This window comes from Phalacrocorax aristotelis, chromosome 10, assembly GCF_949628215.1.
Source record: "Phalacrocorax aristotelis chromosome 10, bGulAri2.1, whole genome shotgun sequence".
NCBI lineage: Eukaryota > Metazoa > Chordata > Aves > Suliformes > Phalacrocoracidae > Phalacrocorax > Phalacrocorax aristotelis.
The window spans coordinates 11,122,235-11,138,212 of record NC_134285.1 but is presented as its reverse complement, the minus strand read 5'-3'; the positions used below and the strand labels follow the sequence as shown (position 1 = coordinate 11,138,212).

At 44.0% G+C, this 15,978-nt stretch overlaps 2 protein-coding genes across 4 annotated transcripts in view; one reads left to right on the top strand and one right to left on the bottom strand.

Moving 5' to 3' along the window:
- Window positions 1-11,774, bottom strand: part of PDXDC1 (pyridoxal dependent decarboxylase domain containing 1) — a 31,779-nt gene extending 20,005 nt beyond the window's left edge. Inside the window, exons 1-5 of one of the 2 annotated variants that reach the window (XM_075105209.1) lie at window positions 11,458-11,774; window positions 4,510-4,583; window positions 3,925-3,990; window positions 2,553-2,636; window positions 1,485-1,631 (exon numbers count right to left, since the gene is read on the bottom strand). In XM_075105209.1, coding sequence (XP_074961310.1) covers window positions 1,485-1,631; window positions 2,553-2,636; window positions 3,925-3,990; window positions 4,510-4,583; window positions 11,458-11,478 — 392 coding nt within the window. In that variant the 5' untranslated portion in view covers window positions 11,479-11,774. Of the gene's footprint in view, window positions 1-1,484; window positions 1,632-2,552; window positions 2,637-3,924; window positions 3,991-4,509; window positions 4,606-11,457 lie in introns of both variants that reach the window. The other variant, XM_075105210.1, reaches the window with a different exon arrangement.
- Window positions 11,775-13,161: 1,387 nt separating this feature from the next.
- Window positions 13,162-15,978, top strand: part of BMERB1 (bMERB domain containing 1) — a 76,209-nt gene continuing 73,392 nt past the window's right edge. The window contains exon 1 of one of the 2 annotated variants that reach the window (XM_075105216.1): window positions 13,162-13,681. In XM_075105216.1, the coding sequence (XP_074961317.1) occupies window positions 13,366-13,681 (316 nt within the window). In that variant the 5' untranslated portion in view covers window positions 13,162-13,365. The remainder of the gene's footprint in view (window positions 13,682-15,978) is intronic. The other variant, XM_075105217.1, reaches the window with a different exon arrangement.

Genomic DNA, 15,978 nt, shown 5'->3' with positions numbered 1-15,978 from the left:
CAAAATTACTGATGCCATTTATATTTTAGCGGGTTTGAAAATAAGACCACAATTTAGAACAATCTATTCAACACACTGCAAGACAGTTTTCCAGATGTTTTAAATATTTGAGTTGCATAAGTGAAGTATGTATTTCCCCAGGAATATTTTAATGATTTTATGGCTATTTTGCCTTCAATCTGATTTATTAAGCATGTTTTCTTGGGGGTCATGTGGGTTGCATGTCTGTTCCTTCCCCACCTTTTTTAACCCTTCTAAGAATCAAACTCAAATCAGCACATTAACATTTATAGTCAAGAAACAGCAGCAAAGTAACCAAAGAAGAGATAAGGTATGAGTGTTCCACATTGAGGGCAATCCCTCAGCTGTTTTAACTGTAGAAGAGGAAACAGCAATGGTAAAAGTAGTAGATATGTCAACTTATTAAGCAATTTGCAAGTTAGATTTTTCTTCTAGCATTTTTGTGCAACATGTACATCGGTAGTCTTGCACAATGTAAGAATGGCATTTATTAACAAATTTACATAAAGGCCCTGAAACCTCTTAGGTTATCACAGACTATCTGATACACAAATACTGCTGAGTATTCCAAAGTTAAACTACAGAACGACCCACATGCAAACACTTACTTCACCTTTACACAACAGTTCTGTGATCTAACATGGGGAAAGGGAAATTCCTCTAGTGTTGCTCATAGCCACAGAAAACGTCAAGAAGCACAAAGCAGTTCACAGCACAGTATTTGTTCAATGCTGCTGCCTACAGTCACAAAACTTCGGGGACCACAGTCCAATAGAGACCATTAATCACAAAATCACAATGTTATCGCATATTTTATTGGAAACAACTACTTCGTTAGCCATGCCATTTAGAAACATCACTGACACACTCTATATAAACATACATTTGTCAAAATAGCTGGATTACCTGCAACTTCTCACATTTCATCATTGCACAAGGTTTCAACATCTAAGTCAACAACAGATAATCATTGAGTTTATAAAATAATTCTAATAGAGGTGAGCCCATAAATATATGAAAAATCGTTTGTAATTTAACAACTAATTTTTGATTAACTTCAATTATATTTCTATTCTTTTGGTCAGTCGGTTGGTCATTCTTTCATGTGTGTAAAAATATGAAGTATCTACCCCAAGCCTCAGCAACACAGCATACGCCTCAAGAAACAAGAATTTACTTAAATGTTTGACCAACTATACATCTGCAGCTGTGCTTTGGCCCTTAGCTCCACCATATAGCTGTTATAAAAGTTTTTTTTAATGACAGCCATGTTACTAATCATTTCCTGCCATTCAACACAAGTCTTTTTTTTTAAAATTATGTGATGTGTTTCAGATCTTTCCAAGAATATTTCTACATTTGTGGCACAGTGGTTTCTTGTGTTGACATCCTCAGTCCAGCCACACCTATTTCTAAACAATTATCTCTATCTAGTCATACCTAAGTTATTCACAGCGACTCACCTGAAAAGCCTGCAGAGCCAGAGGGTGGTATCAGAAAGGATCCTTGTGGTAAGTTTTCTCAGCCTTTCCTTGTCCAGCACTGATATGTAAGCAGCCAAACTATGTCCCAGTAGAGCCATGTGACCTTGCTCACCAACATTTTGAAGTCTGCAAGCCAGAACAGAGTAACAGCCAACTAAATACAAGTTATGAACATAACATTAATTTTAGGTTTCTGTATTTTTATTGTAGAGTGGCAGAATTTGTTGACATGCAATTGTCAGTATTTAGCAGAGAGAAGTACAGTATACCACAGGCACCTTCCTGACATTGTGTATTAACATACTAAAATGCCAGTATAGACAAAAGTACTGGCACTTCACTTGGCCTAGCTCCTTACGGTAATACCTCATAGTATCGTAGAATCAGTAAGGTTGGAAAAGACCTCTAAGATCCCCTTTTAGACAATCAGCTAGCATGAGTTGGAACTAAGCACTTTATCTGCACTGGGACTTAAGTGCATTAAACACATACCTCTCCTCACGGAGAGAAAACTCAGGACACATTATTATTATCTTTAGAGGCATAGCTTTCATTAGCTTGTTGGGGTTTTGCTGGGGTTTTTTTTGGCTTTGTTTTTTATATCTCCAAACTGTTTTTCAAATGTTAATTTTCAATAATGTTCTACAGATTAGTTAGTATTATTTCCATTTTTCAGACAAATGGAAACCAATTTTATTTCTTCTTTTTTTCCTTTAAAAATCTACAGGGAGAGATGGTAAAAAAATTCATTGGTATTCAAACTTTTATAAGACTTTCAGACTTAAAACAACTTTCAGAAAATAGAGAACAAAATGAGATGTCACATCAGAAAATTCCTTTTATAATTCAATTTAGTAATGAAAGCTTTATAATTTTAAGACAGTCTATTGCATTATTCTGGTTCACTATATAATGCAATCACCTTAAAAAAGTTACATGGTTGCACAGTATCTTTACACTTTAGAACACTTAAATGTATAAGTTCTATAATAAACAATATAACAAAATCAGGTATCTTCCACACACAAAAATTCATATTGGCTTTACCGGTAGGCCTGTGAATTTTCCTCCTCTTCCTCTCCATGCATCAGGTTCTGAACTAACTGAAGTATGCTCACCATGTCCTGGCCACTGGTGTATGGGGGAGGGGAAAACAAAAACCACATTAAAAAAAAGAGGTAAAGACCAGCATCTAACAAAGATGCCAACTGGGACACTGCACAACATGAAGACAACACCACACTTTCAAAGAATGCTGAGTAGAGCAACAAAAAATTTGCTCTCAGAAAGACAGATCACGAAGACAAGGTTGCTGAATAAATTAATTCAAAACTATACTTAATTATAGTAGCACCCTTCCATAAGTATGAACTCAGACTCACAGGAAAACAAATCTACTGAAACCTGAAAATTTGGACTGAAAAGTTTGACTTGACAATGTTTGATTGCTTATTGCTACACAGCAAAGTAAGGTAATAGCTAAGGATCCAAATTTCTCTTCATATTATACAGCTTCAGCTCACAAACTCACCACATGCCTTAAATGATTACCTACAAATATCAGATCAAATTTTGTTCTGGCAAACAAAAGCTATGTTAGACTTCTGACATGAGGCACTCTAGCATGGTAAAGCCAGAAAAGGCCCACAACTTTTCAACTTGTGTAATTCCTACTAAAATTTACAGTAGTGTAAGTGCACTTACGCTTCTGTATAGGTCAACACTCTGACAGTTGAAATTGATTTTTATTCTTAGAAAAGCTAATTCAGTCTCTCCACTCAAAACCAAGTTTAGTTTATGTACACATGAGACTTATATTTTGGAATATTTTCTGAAGGTTAACTTGGGCTCCTGCTGGATCCTCTTCCAAACAGGCTACAACCAATTTATATCTTAGTTTTCAGGTACAGTGATCTTACCTGCCTTATGCACAAGAGCTCCATATAATTTTTTTTTAAGACAGCTGTACTGAAAAGGTAGGGGGATTGTTTTGGGTTTGTTTTGTGGTTTGTTTTTTTTTAAGGTTTTGCACCTTATCAGCCTCAGTTATTACTTTTATTTTTTTGTTTAATCTGGGTGTTTTAATGTATCTTTATTCTACAGTACAAGTTTATCCATACTTACTTTAAGTCTCAATCACAACTGTATGCACCAATACTTCATTAGATTCCGACAGTTCACAGTTTCAGTTACCAAGTAATCTCCCCCCCGCCCCGCCAAATGAGTATGGAAATAGTTGCTACGATGATAAACTCCTTCCCCCGCCATGTGAATATGGAAAAAGTTGATATAATGCCTGGCCTGGCAAGTGTTCATGTTTTGCATAAATACAGAAGTTGCTTGGAAGACAAACTTGTTACATATATTTCACAGATTCTGAAAATTAGAAAGCATTATTCTAAAAACTGTTGCTGCCTACCTGCCTTGGAGTGGTCCAGGAATATCCTTCCGTGCATACTTCTTTTCATTTTCCTCCTCCACTTTTCTAAGTTACAAGACACAAAAATTAACTATTTGTGTTTTATAACATCAAGTATGTAGTTGACTGTGACTTGCAGAAGTACATACCGACAATCTATTTCACTAACAAGTTTTATAAACAAGTCAGATAAGACCAACACAAAAGTTGAGCTCAGACTGAATTAAAGAGTTCCTAAGTTTTGCTTTTTCGGTTCTTTAACAGAAAATATAAAACTTACGGAATAGTCTCACATATATATATATACAGGAATTAAAAGTTACTTGCACAGCAATAGGAAAGAAACAAACCTAACACCTCCAAAAAATAGACTTGCTGAACTTTTGTAAAAGAATTATACATTTATTTTAAAAATCCCATCATTTGAGAAACAATGGTTATTTGCATGGAAGTAAGCTTCAGAATGACAATATGTCCTTAAACTACTAGGAAAACAAGTTTTCTTGCCTGCTGACAGTGACAATAATAATCCTCCCCTTAGCACAAGCAGCTATTGTTTTTGTAGTTGTTATCCTTTGCACATACCTTTGATTGTCTTCTAGCATCTTCATTGCTTCATTCAGATTCTTTCCCATTTCTGCTAGAGTAGGGTCAACCATCTTTCAGGGAAAAATATAACAACTTTTAAGAAAAGACCAAAACGCATTTATCTTACTGTGGTACCCACAACATCCTCACTAGAAATACAAGCATCAGGCAGATTCTTTTATTTAGTCTGTGTGTATCATTTAAAAACAACAATATGTTGTATATCCTGAACTCAAAACACACAAAATGAGAACACATTAGCCTAAAATAACCCAAAAGAAAACTCAATTGTGATCTGGATTTTATTATGGATAGACTCAATTTTTTTTCTCCGCAAGAAGAACTTCTTCCAACATCCTCTTTAATTTCTAGCTACCTCTTTTGGAGTTTAATGAATAATGAAAGAAAGAGCATCAAAAGGCAAGAAGGATTTGACAAGCGCCAGGTATTCAAGTAAGCGCTCATTATAATGCTTTAGCTAAAAAAACTGGCCACTTTAGCCCAACTAAATGATGTTTTTCCTTTTTTTTGGTAACGATTCTATATCAGCAATAAAACTTCAATTATTCCCTTAAATATAAAAATTTGCATGCAGTCCTACCCAAAATTAAAAACAAAACCTGCTAAGGGCCACCCTAATTTTTCTACAGAGTATGGAAAATAGATTGGTAACCTAAATCGAATCACAAGTCTTTCAGTGGCAAGTCTAATTCAGAAATTATCCTTGTACTTAACCTAAGAACTTGTGTTTCTGCACAAAACCCCCCACCTGTTACCAGACCCTCAGTTGAGTTGACTAGCAGTCAGCTCTCAGGATGTATAGACTTTCATTACAAAACAAACAAACAAAACTTAGCCCCTCTGCCATACTAGTAACGGGATGGTACCCACCACCAAAACACCCCAAAGAAACAAACCAACCAAAACCAAACAAAAAACCTACCAAAACCAACAACCCACACCAAACAACCCACCACCAAACAAGAGAGCGATCAGTGGAAAAGGACAACACTGTTCTTACAAGAAAGTTACCTGCTAGCAAAGAAGTTGTTCAGGAAGCTGAACACTGAAAAATTTCACCAAGGCAGGTTTTAGGTCATTGAGCATTCTGAAGCAAATTCAGGAGGAAATTTACATAAATTGACCTTTTTTTTTTTATTATTACCAGCTCAACTAAGAGGTATTCGAACGTGTTCAAGTAATAATTCCTAGGAGAGATTACAGAAGCCAACATTTCTTACCTAGTAAACACAAGAAGGTATAATTTAAGACTGCTCTAGCAAAGGCAGAAATAAAATGGCAGTTTTCCCTGCCATATCCCCATTCAGGTTTCCCTGTCAAACTTTTACAACAGTAGTTTTCAAAACAGATGAGAAAACACCTAATCCAAATACTCTTGTAAATTTATCTTTTCCTATTTCTGGTACCTTTAAAGCAATTTTTAATCTTAACTTATTAGAGAGATAGCCCTTTAGCTAGTCAAAAGGGTAAAACTGACCTGCACCAGGCAGTTTAAGACAGACTGACTTGCAGAAAAGGCTTATTTTCCAGCAGTTGCAGCCCTCTAGCTACACAAAACAGGTCAAAAATCCTGAATTCACTGCTGAAACCAGGTAACAACAGAGACTTGGTTAAAGAGCCTGTCAGGATGGAAAAAATTTAAAAATCATTGAACTTATTTCCCCTGAACTAGTGACACGTTCAAAGATGAGTAAGGAGTATTTTCCAAAGAATGGCTTTTGCTCTGAAGAAGTCTCTTTTATGAGCTTTAACCCAAGAAGCCTGACAGGAGCTTGTGACACTGACACAAGAGATCTGGACAGGAACATTTATCCATTTAAGGATCAGATACCATCTAGAAGCTTCCAGAGAATGTGAAGGGTATCATCTGGCAGAGTCTGATTTACCTACAGTGGTTGATATTACACTGTATTTGAAAAATAAATATACCCCGTTATGAAGGTAGAAGGTAACACCATGGATAAGACCCATCACATTAGACAGCAAAAAAACCCTAAGACATCAAGTGACCAACCCTGTTAGAGTCTCTTCTCCCCTCCTCTGCTTCCCAAGTGTACTGTAAGCATAGACTCCATGAATTCAACATCAACCCTTTTTCAAAAGATCAGCCCACAGACCAAAGCATCTGGCAGTTAACCCTTTAGACTGCTGCTAAGACTGTGGGGGGGGGGGGGGGGGGGGGGGTGTGCGCACGCATGCTAGGGGGAGGAGTGATGGTTGTTTAAAAAAATCCAAAACACGTTTAATATTTAAACTTACACTAACAATACTGCAGGAATATAATAGCTTGTCTGCTACAGTATTTGAGAAACAGTATTCCTAAAGGCCTGCATGCCTGCCCATCACTGCTGGTGGAAGTGCATGCAACTGTTGCACACATGCAACACAGGCAAACACGTTTGCTCAAGCAGAGGCAGACACGAAAGCAAATTTCATCACAGAATGTAGTGGGATTAATTTACATGAGATTTTACACTATTTTCATCCGGAGGACTGATCAAGAAAAAAAAAAAATCGAGTTGAGAGTTACCATATGTTCAAATACTATTTTTACCAAAATATTTAGAGGTTTAACTCATATTATAGCAAGAGGCAGGTGTCTGAAATAATCAGTAGCCAGGCATGGTCACACTGGATAAAACCAAGATTGATAGTGCTCCATATTCTGTTGCTTTAGAAGCCAGTAACTTTTTTTTTTTTTTTGTTACTAACACAAAATTCACCTGCTGGAATTACATCAGATGTTAAAACCTGCATATACTTACCATGTGACTCATCCTGTCTCACTTACTAGCAATTACACGTGCATGAAACCCTTCTGTTGATAAGCTGGCAGAATACATACATAAAATACAATCTAAAAAGTTGTAAGAAGTTACGCTAAGCTCTATAAAAAGCTATGAAATCGAGCAAGTCTTTGAATTCTGATGTGGGTTTAATTGGAAACTGAATCCCTTCTGGGTTTTTTCCAATTGCTAAGTGGACGTGCAGCAATTTATTTTCTCCTTTGAATCATGGGAAGCAAAAAATCCCTTTTACTGCTGCATACTGGATTTTTATATATGCTTCCTCCTCTGCTCGCATTAGTAAGGGCAGGGAGGTGGGAAGCAGAAGACTATCTACTTATTTTAAACAGCGAGAAAAAGAAGTATGGCAAAGTTGCAGCAACAAACCACTCAGTTAAGGTTTCGGAACACATTTTAATAACATGCCATAATAAAGTAGAACATCATTTTAGTTTAGTCTGTACAAGACCAAGTGTGTATAAAATCCAATCAGTAATAACCAGAACACTTTTTTCATGTTCTTGAACTGTTTTTAGGGAAACTGGCAGATGAGTTCTTGAATACCTCCTGAACCACAGGATGACACACTTTTTGAGGGGGTTAAAACAGCTGCATTAGATATTTTACTAGCCTTAGTTTCTGCACTCATTCCTTCCCCTGGTATCACAGGATCTGACTCTGATGAGTTGGGTGCTTTTGACCAGGTGAGTTACCAGACATGCAATGTCCTTTCAAGCTCTAAGGAGGCACCAGTCACAGCTTCTCCCATCAAGGTGTCGATTCAGCAACATGACACCTTCTGCCTCCTTAAGCCCTTCAAAGATCCTGACATTTGCTACCATACTTTGATTTTTATAATTTATTGCCTTCAAAATGTATAAATCTAATTCACTATGGTTAACTTGCAATAGGTTTAATCTGTGGCTGCTTCCCTATTTTGTAACTGACCTGTCACTATTTTTTTCTTAAGCACTTTGAACTGTAAACTGTTTCTGGTTTTATAGGCAGTATGTCACACCTTGAGGTCACCTGGCAACTAGGGAAGGATAAGGGCCATTCTCCACTTGTGATAAGTCGGAACGTTAATTACAAATTCAAAAAGCAGAATGTTGCTTCATATACCAATGTTTTACAACCTTGATTTTGCATTTCCTTAGGCTGTACCTTCTAGCATAAGAAAGGGATGATTTTTAAACAGTCTACATAAACTACTGCGTGTGCCAAGAAACTCACAGGTGTAGCTCATTATGTATTTCATGGGACATATGCTTCATTTTCCCACTGCATTATTATATTTGACTAGAAGAAAGTTTTACCATCAAAAATCAAAAACTGTTCTCAAGAGTGAATTAATCTCAAACACTATCTGTATTCTTCAGCCAAAAGAACACCGTGTTTATTCTCCAGGCTAAGAAAAGTTTTCAATAACGAATTAAAAAGCAGCCATGCCATGACTGTTAGGCTCGAATTAAAAGGGCGCAGTACCACTACAAAGCTTCTCTTTATAGGTATTTGCTCTTTCTATCGCCTCCCTGACACGCGGCAGGATTTGCATCTGCCCACAAGAGTTTTCCATAAAGTTACCAGGACATTGCGGTCATTAACACAGTAACAAGACAAAAGCCACAGGCTGAGCAAGAAACCAAAATATTTTTTTCATGTTTAGGGAAAACATTTCTGTAGAGACAGCAAAACATTACAAGGAAATAATTTGCCCTATTTTGCCATCAACAAAATCACCTAACTTGAAACTTAAAATGTTAAAATCCTTCAGAAGATTGGTCACTTCTATCAAAATACAAAGGGGGCAGGGGTTTGAGAATAGTAAGTTTCAGAAGTTTGGCTAACAGATCTAACCCAGGCTTGCAGAACAGCTTAAATCTGAAGTTCACCTCATAAAAGACTAATTTATTTTATCTAAAATCCAGAAATTATACCACTTATGACACACAATATTAATACATAACCCCCCCAAACATTTGTCTGATCAAATGAAGATAATTTGCAAAATCAAACTATGAGATTGTTGGTGTGCACACTTGTACATCAGATTCTACACGTTTTCCTTACAATCCTATAGTGCAATGTTTTCAATTCTCAGGAAGCTTTTCACTTGCTAAGAAAACGTTTTTCCATTTGCAAGAACCGAATGACTGTAGTCATTCAGTGTCAACATGCATTACATCTAATAAGGTGATTCTACCAAAAGGCTGCCTTTGTTATGAAAAATAGAAATTTTTGACAAATTTTCACTGAAAATTTTGATAATTTTTGACTGACATCCCAATAAGCCACATGTATAAACACGTAAGGAGGAGAGTATCCATGGCTCAAATAAAAGACAGTCTCAGATGTATTACAATAATGCTTAAATAAGCACAAGGGGACGCACATTCTCTGAGGAGAAAACATATCCCAACTCAGATGAATTTCACATTTATTTAGGGAGGAGACTTCTATCATGCTTGAGACTAGGTAAAGTGCAGACTGTACAGACTTAAAACAATCTTATCCAAAGACTATTTCAGGAGGGCACAAAGTGCTAAGTGGCTAGACGACAATAATTGTATTGTAGCATGTTAGTATACAGAGGACTACAGCTTAATTAATACATGGGCAACAAAGCCATGATAAACAAGAGAGGAAGTAAAAGAAATGGTAACTCTTTATACACAGCTATTTACATATATTGAAAAATCAGACATACAAGTTGTTGCAGGGCACTCACCATTATAGACTATTCCCTACAGCAAGAATACAAATTACAAAAACATGGACTTTTATTCTGTTATGTATTTGACTCTTACACAGTGTTTTTATTGCTTCTTATGGTGACCTAGTCAAACAAAGTTTATAAGGACTTGGCCAGTACTACAGGGCAAGTGTTTGCCCTGTACTAATGTGCCTTCTTCAAAAAAACCCTGCATATTGTACTATTATTCTGCTTGAGTCCAGTTGATAAAGTATAACTTAATAAATAAAACAATAAAGGTAAAAATAATTAAAACTTTTCAGAACAAGCAGCTGTCACTAACTTTTTTCAGCACTAGTCAAGAACTTAAGTTTTTAAAGGCTACCAATTACTCTTTAACACTGTATTCTTCATGCAGATTGTAATATATCAAACCATTTTGCTACCAACTCATTAACCACATCAGAAAAACATCTCCTGAATTTCCTTTCTACTCATTTTACCAGAGCACATCCCATTCAAACTTCTCCAGGCAATTCCAAAGATTACATAAAACTGAACATGCTGCATATAGTATGATGCAAAGGGGAAGGATGCATTGACATCTCTTAAGCACATAAAGTATAAATTATTTCAGGTGTATACTTTCCTCAGAGACACACAACAATGGTGATAAGCTATGTATGAGCAGCCATTCTATCCTCACTTCTAGGGCAGGGCTCCTGAAGCACAGCAGGTGCCATGAAAGCCAGCAGAAGTGTGGCAGGTCCCAGGTTACTCCACCAGATTCTGACTGGCTCACAGTGACAAGGGCAAAATAAGTTTTGTCAGTCACGGTATTACAGAACCAATATTTGCTTTCTACAGTACACTGGACTGAAAAGAGCAAACACAGGGCAGCAAACGCCTTTAGTATGAAACAGGGGGGAAGAAAAAAAGTCAAATAATCTTTTCTCTACCACCCTGCCTAAGGCTAACATTCCCAGGAAATAAGCTCTATCTTCTTAAGAGAACAAACAAGAAGCATTTCCTGGTAGTCACGCAGGCTCCGCGCGGATCCGGGACGCAGCAGCAGGCGGCGGGCGCCCGCGCCACGGCCGGGGACCACGAGCGGGAGAGGCCGGCGGGCTCCGCCGCCAACTCGGGGCTTCGTGAGGGGCAGCGCCTCAGGCCCGCGCGGCGCGGCCCCCTCAGCGGGGACAGGCCAGAAGCCCCAGCGGAGCCACGACACCGCTGCAGCCGAGGCGCCGGGAAGCATCGCACCGAGCCCCGGGCCCGGCCGCTGAGCCCGGCCCGGCCCCCTACCCTCGGCTCCAGGGCGCGGTCGCGCCGCCCCGCCCCGCCAGCGACGCGACCGCTGGGGCCCGCTCGCCCCTCGGCGTCCCTCCGCCCGCAGGTGCCCGCCGTCCCCTCCCCGGCTGCCCAGCACCGTTGCGCCCCGCAGACCTTCTCCAGAGAGGCGTCCATCGCCGGCAGCACCCCGGTGCACGCCGCCTCCCCGCCGGGCGCTTCCGCCTCGGCCCCGGCCGGCTCCACGCTGGCAGCGCTGACGAGGCGGCGGCGGGCGGGGCGGGGAGGGGAACGCGCTCACCTAGGGAACGGCGGCAGGCCCGCCCCGCGGCCGATACCACCGCGGCGGGCGGGCGGGGAGGGCCCGAGGCCGCCACGCTGCAGAAGGCGCAGAAGGGACTGGGGAGAGCGCAGCCCGCGCATGGCCCGCGGCCGCCTCCTGCACACACACACCCCCCGCCACAGCTGGTGGAACAGTCCCGGAGAACGGCCGGGGAGGTGACAGATACCGGCGCATGCGCAGCTGACGGGGCGGCTGAGCGCCGCCGCGGAGGGGTGTCAGAGCTTCGCGGAGGCGCCGTCGGCCTCTCTCGGGTTCGAGTCCCCGTGGCGGTACGCCTTGGGGGGGGAGCTCTGTACGGCTCCAGCCTTCGCAAATCTCCCGACTGCCACCCCCGTGCCCTCACCCTGGCCTCCAGGCGCTGCTTACGGCAGTACCCAAACCGTTCCTCCGCCTACGGGTCCCGTAGCGGGACGTTGCGCAGCCCCGCAGAACGGGCTTCGTCCAGACGCGGGGGGAGTCCCGAGCGACACCCGTCCCGGGCTACAGGCCGCGCTGCCCCGCCGGGACGAGTGGGGCCTCCCGCGGCGGAGGACACGGGGAGGTGCCCCGGGAGGTGCTGCTTGCGGGCTGCCGACGGGCAGGCTGGCCTCGGAACGCCAAGTTCTGCTTTCCACAGCTTCATTTCTGCTCTTTCAAGCTGGAGTTATTTTTCGGTACATCTTCCTCTTCCTTCTAACGCCATTTATATTAGTTGCTAGCACAACTTGCAGGTATCGCCGATGTTGTGTTTTTCGTACGGCCGTGTCTCCACTCGGATGACAAACTGATGAGGTCAGCCCACGGGCCCTGACGCAGCGTGTCTCCCAAGCACTGGGTAGCTCGCTCTACCTTGTTATTAAAATGTATTTCAACCTACAAGCCATCCACGCCTATTCATGGTCACTCCTGGTGCGTTTCACGATGGTTTCAGACGCTTCCATCCAGTTACTATCAGGACGCGGTGAACTCCCGCCTCCGGCCTGCAGGTGGTTCCCTAAGGCAAGGCTGAGCCCGTCGCCACGGCCCGGGGGAAGCCCCGGCGTTCCCGGGCCGCTGGTTGCCTCCTGCAGCCGAGGGCTGCCTCGCAGGACGCGAGCAGTCGCTGTGAGCTCACGACGCGGGTTTCTGCTCAGCCTTGTGGCAACGGTCCTGCGCGTACAGAGCTGTGGACGCGAGTCCCTTGGATACACACGCATCACTTCTGGCTTTCTCCTCAAATTGTCTCAATAGCAGAGGGCAGAGTGGAGGAACCGCATGGGCTGCTGCTGCTCAGCCGGTGTGCGCCAGCCCCGTGCAGGTAGTAACAGAAACCGGGCTGCAAAATTGAAAAGAAAAACCCATAACCTACTCACGTAAGCAAGCAATAAGGAGATAATTTAAAAGATAATAAGCAAACAGTGCCTAGTGTTCACTTGTCTCTTAGTTGTTGCAGCAATACTGCACAGCGCCTCCACGTTTCACCTAGACCAAAGCCCAGGAGACAGTGACCTACTTCTTCCGAGTGAACACATAGTCATCACTTGAAAAATGACCCACGAACCGCAGCAGGGTGCCCAGCGCGGCCGCGGGAGGCCGAGTCCCGGGCACGCCGTGGGGTGCCAGCCCTTGCTGGCAGGGGCAGGCCCGGCGGCGGCACACCGGGCGGGGTAGCCCTGAGGGGCAGCGGGGACCGCAGAGATGGCGGGGGCGGTGGCGGGCGGGCCCGCGGAGGAGGAGGAGGCGGGCGGAAGAGGCGGCGGACGATGGCCGGGGCGCTGCTGCGCGGCGGGGTGCGCCGCTTCCCCTGGCTCTGCAACGTACTGCTCTACGGCGGGCTCTTCGCGGCGGGCGACGCGGCCCAGCAGCTGTGGCGGCGGCGGCGGCGGGGGCAGCCGCCCGACTGGGCGCAGACGCGCCGCGTCGCGCTGGTGGCCCTCGCCTTCCACGGCAACTTCAGCTACGTGTGGCTGCGGGCGCTGGAGCGGGCGCTGCCCGGCCGCCGCCCGCCCGCCGTCCTCGGCAAGGTGCTCTGCGACCAGCTCCTCGGCGCCCCCGTCGCCGTCCTCGCCTTCTACACGGGTGAGTGCCGCCTTCGCCCGGGCACCGGCATCTCGGGGCGGCGGGGGCGTCCCTCCGAGAACCCCGGCCCTCGCACGCTGGGTGCGCTCTTAGAGAGCGCGCACCGAAATCGGGGCTGTTCACCCCGATGGGGTGGTTGGGTACCCCCTGCCCTCCCGGCCTGCCGGGCCGTGATCGCTGCTGGCTGGCTCCCGCAGCCCCCGGAACGCCGGTGTTCCGGGCCCGGAGCTGCGTGGTGCTCGGGCAGCGGGCTCGCTGCGTGCCGTGGGTCCCCGCCGGGCCCCACAAGCCGGCACAAGGCCTCGGCAAACGCCGCACCCGCCGGCGGGGCTGGGCTCGGGGCCGGGGAAGCGGTCGGGAACCTGCAAGCGGTAGAGACCCTCCCCGAGCGCCTCTGGGCGCTGTACCCACGGCGGGGCTTTACGGGAGGGGTGCTGTGCCCAAGCGGAGTCCTGCCTTGGGCTTGGTGGGGCCCGTAGCTTTTAATTAGTTGTAAGGAATTCAACACACCTTAGAAAAATCGTGCCATCCATGTCTGCTTGAATTGCTCTGCTCAGTTTTCAACATCAGCTCTCTTGTTTCCAAAACACAATTAACTGTAAATGTCAGGAAATCCTATAATTCAGCAAATAAACTGTACTATCTTCTGCTGTGATAGTACATAGAAGTACAGCATACTGCTAATATATAATCTCAAAAGCTAAAGAATTAGAAGAGGCTTTAGAGAAGACTACTATCTATTTCAGAAATAAACATGAGGGAATAAGAAAAATAACAGGTGAGATTAGTGTAAAACAAGGTGCTCATTTAATTTAAACTTCATGTGGAAACAGAGCAAGGGGGGTACTCTTTTTGCCTGGTATTGGGTGATCTGCATTTTATGACCCTGACAGGGAAATCAAGAATCACAGAATCCCAGGTTGGAAGGGACCTCAGAGATCACCTAGTCCAACCTTTCTGGGAAGAGCACAGTCTAAACAAGATGGCCCAGCACCCTGTCCAGCCAACTCTTGAAAGTGTCCAATGTGGCCGAGTCAGCCACTTCCCTGGGGAGATTATTCCAGTGGTGACTGTCCTCACTGTGAAAAATTTCCCTCTTGTGTCCAATCGGAATCTTCCCAAGAGCAACTTGTGTCCATTCCCCCTGTCCTCTCCATGTGACTCCTTGTAGAAAGGGAGTCTCCATCTTCTTTGTAGCTGCCCCTTAAGTACCGGTACACGGTGATTAGATCCCCTCTGAGCCTCCTTTTCTCAAGGCTGAACAAACCCAGCTCTCCCAGCCTATCCTCATATGACAGCTTCCCAGTCCTCTGATCATCTTGGTGGCCTTTCTCTGGACCTCTTCCAGCCTGTCCACAGCTTTTTTGTATAGTGGGGACCAGAACTGTACACAGCACTCCAGGTGTGGCCCGACAAGCGCTGAGTAGAGAGGGATAATGTTTTCTTTATCTCTGCTGGTGATGCCCTTTTTGATGCAACCCAGCATCCAGTTGGCCTTCTTGGCCGCAGCAGCACCCTGTTTGCTCATGTTGAGCTTCCTGTCCACCAGGACCTCCAGGTCCGTTTTGACAGAGCTTTCATTCAGTTTGTGATTGAAGAGAAATGAAGTGAAGGAAGAAGTCAGACAGCAGATACTTACTCTTAAAATTCTACCTACCTGCCTGCCTGCGTCAGAATGTAAGGAGAGAATTGCTCAAGGACCAGAAGGATTTGAAGGACTACAAAAGGGATGGTAAAACTCCCTAAATTGGCTAGCAGTATGATGTAATAGCAAAATAATGCATCTGTTGAGAGATACTGATAACCTCATGGCATGCAAATACCTAGAAGGATCCATGGGTTGGACTGAGCAACTTTGGGCCTCTGCTTATGCGTGAATGCGTAGCTTTTGATTTTAGATTGATTCATTCAAGCATGTTTTCTTATGCCTTTGCTTAACATCTTCCAGTTAAGGTGAGTGATTTTTGAAAAGCTGCTGCATCTCTGGAATGGTATTTTTGTTCTTTCCTGTGAGGGTGCCAGAGCAGTGGCACAGGCTGTGGAGTCCCTTCCCTGGAGTCATTCACTCGCCGCCTGGACGCGTTCCTGTGCTCCTGCTCTGGGTGTGCCTGCTCAAGCGGGGGGGTTGGACGAGATGATCTCCAGAGGTCCCTTCCAACCCCTACTATTCTGTGGTTCTGTGATATCAGCTTTTCTTTCAAAACTATTGTAATATATTTTGAGAAGAGTTTGGGATATCATTGAAAAAAGCAAATATTTGATTTTTGCATTTTTTCTGATTGTTGTAAATATTTTGC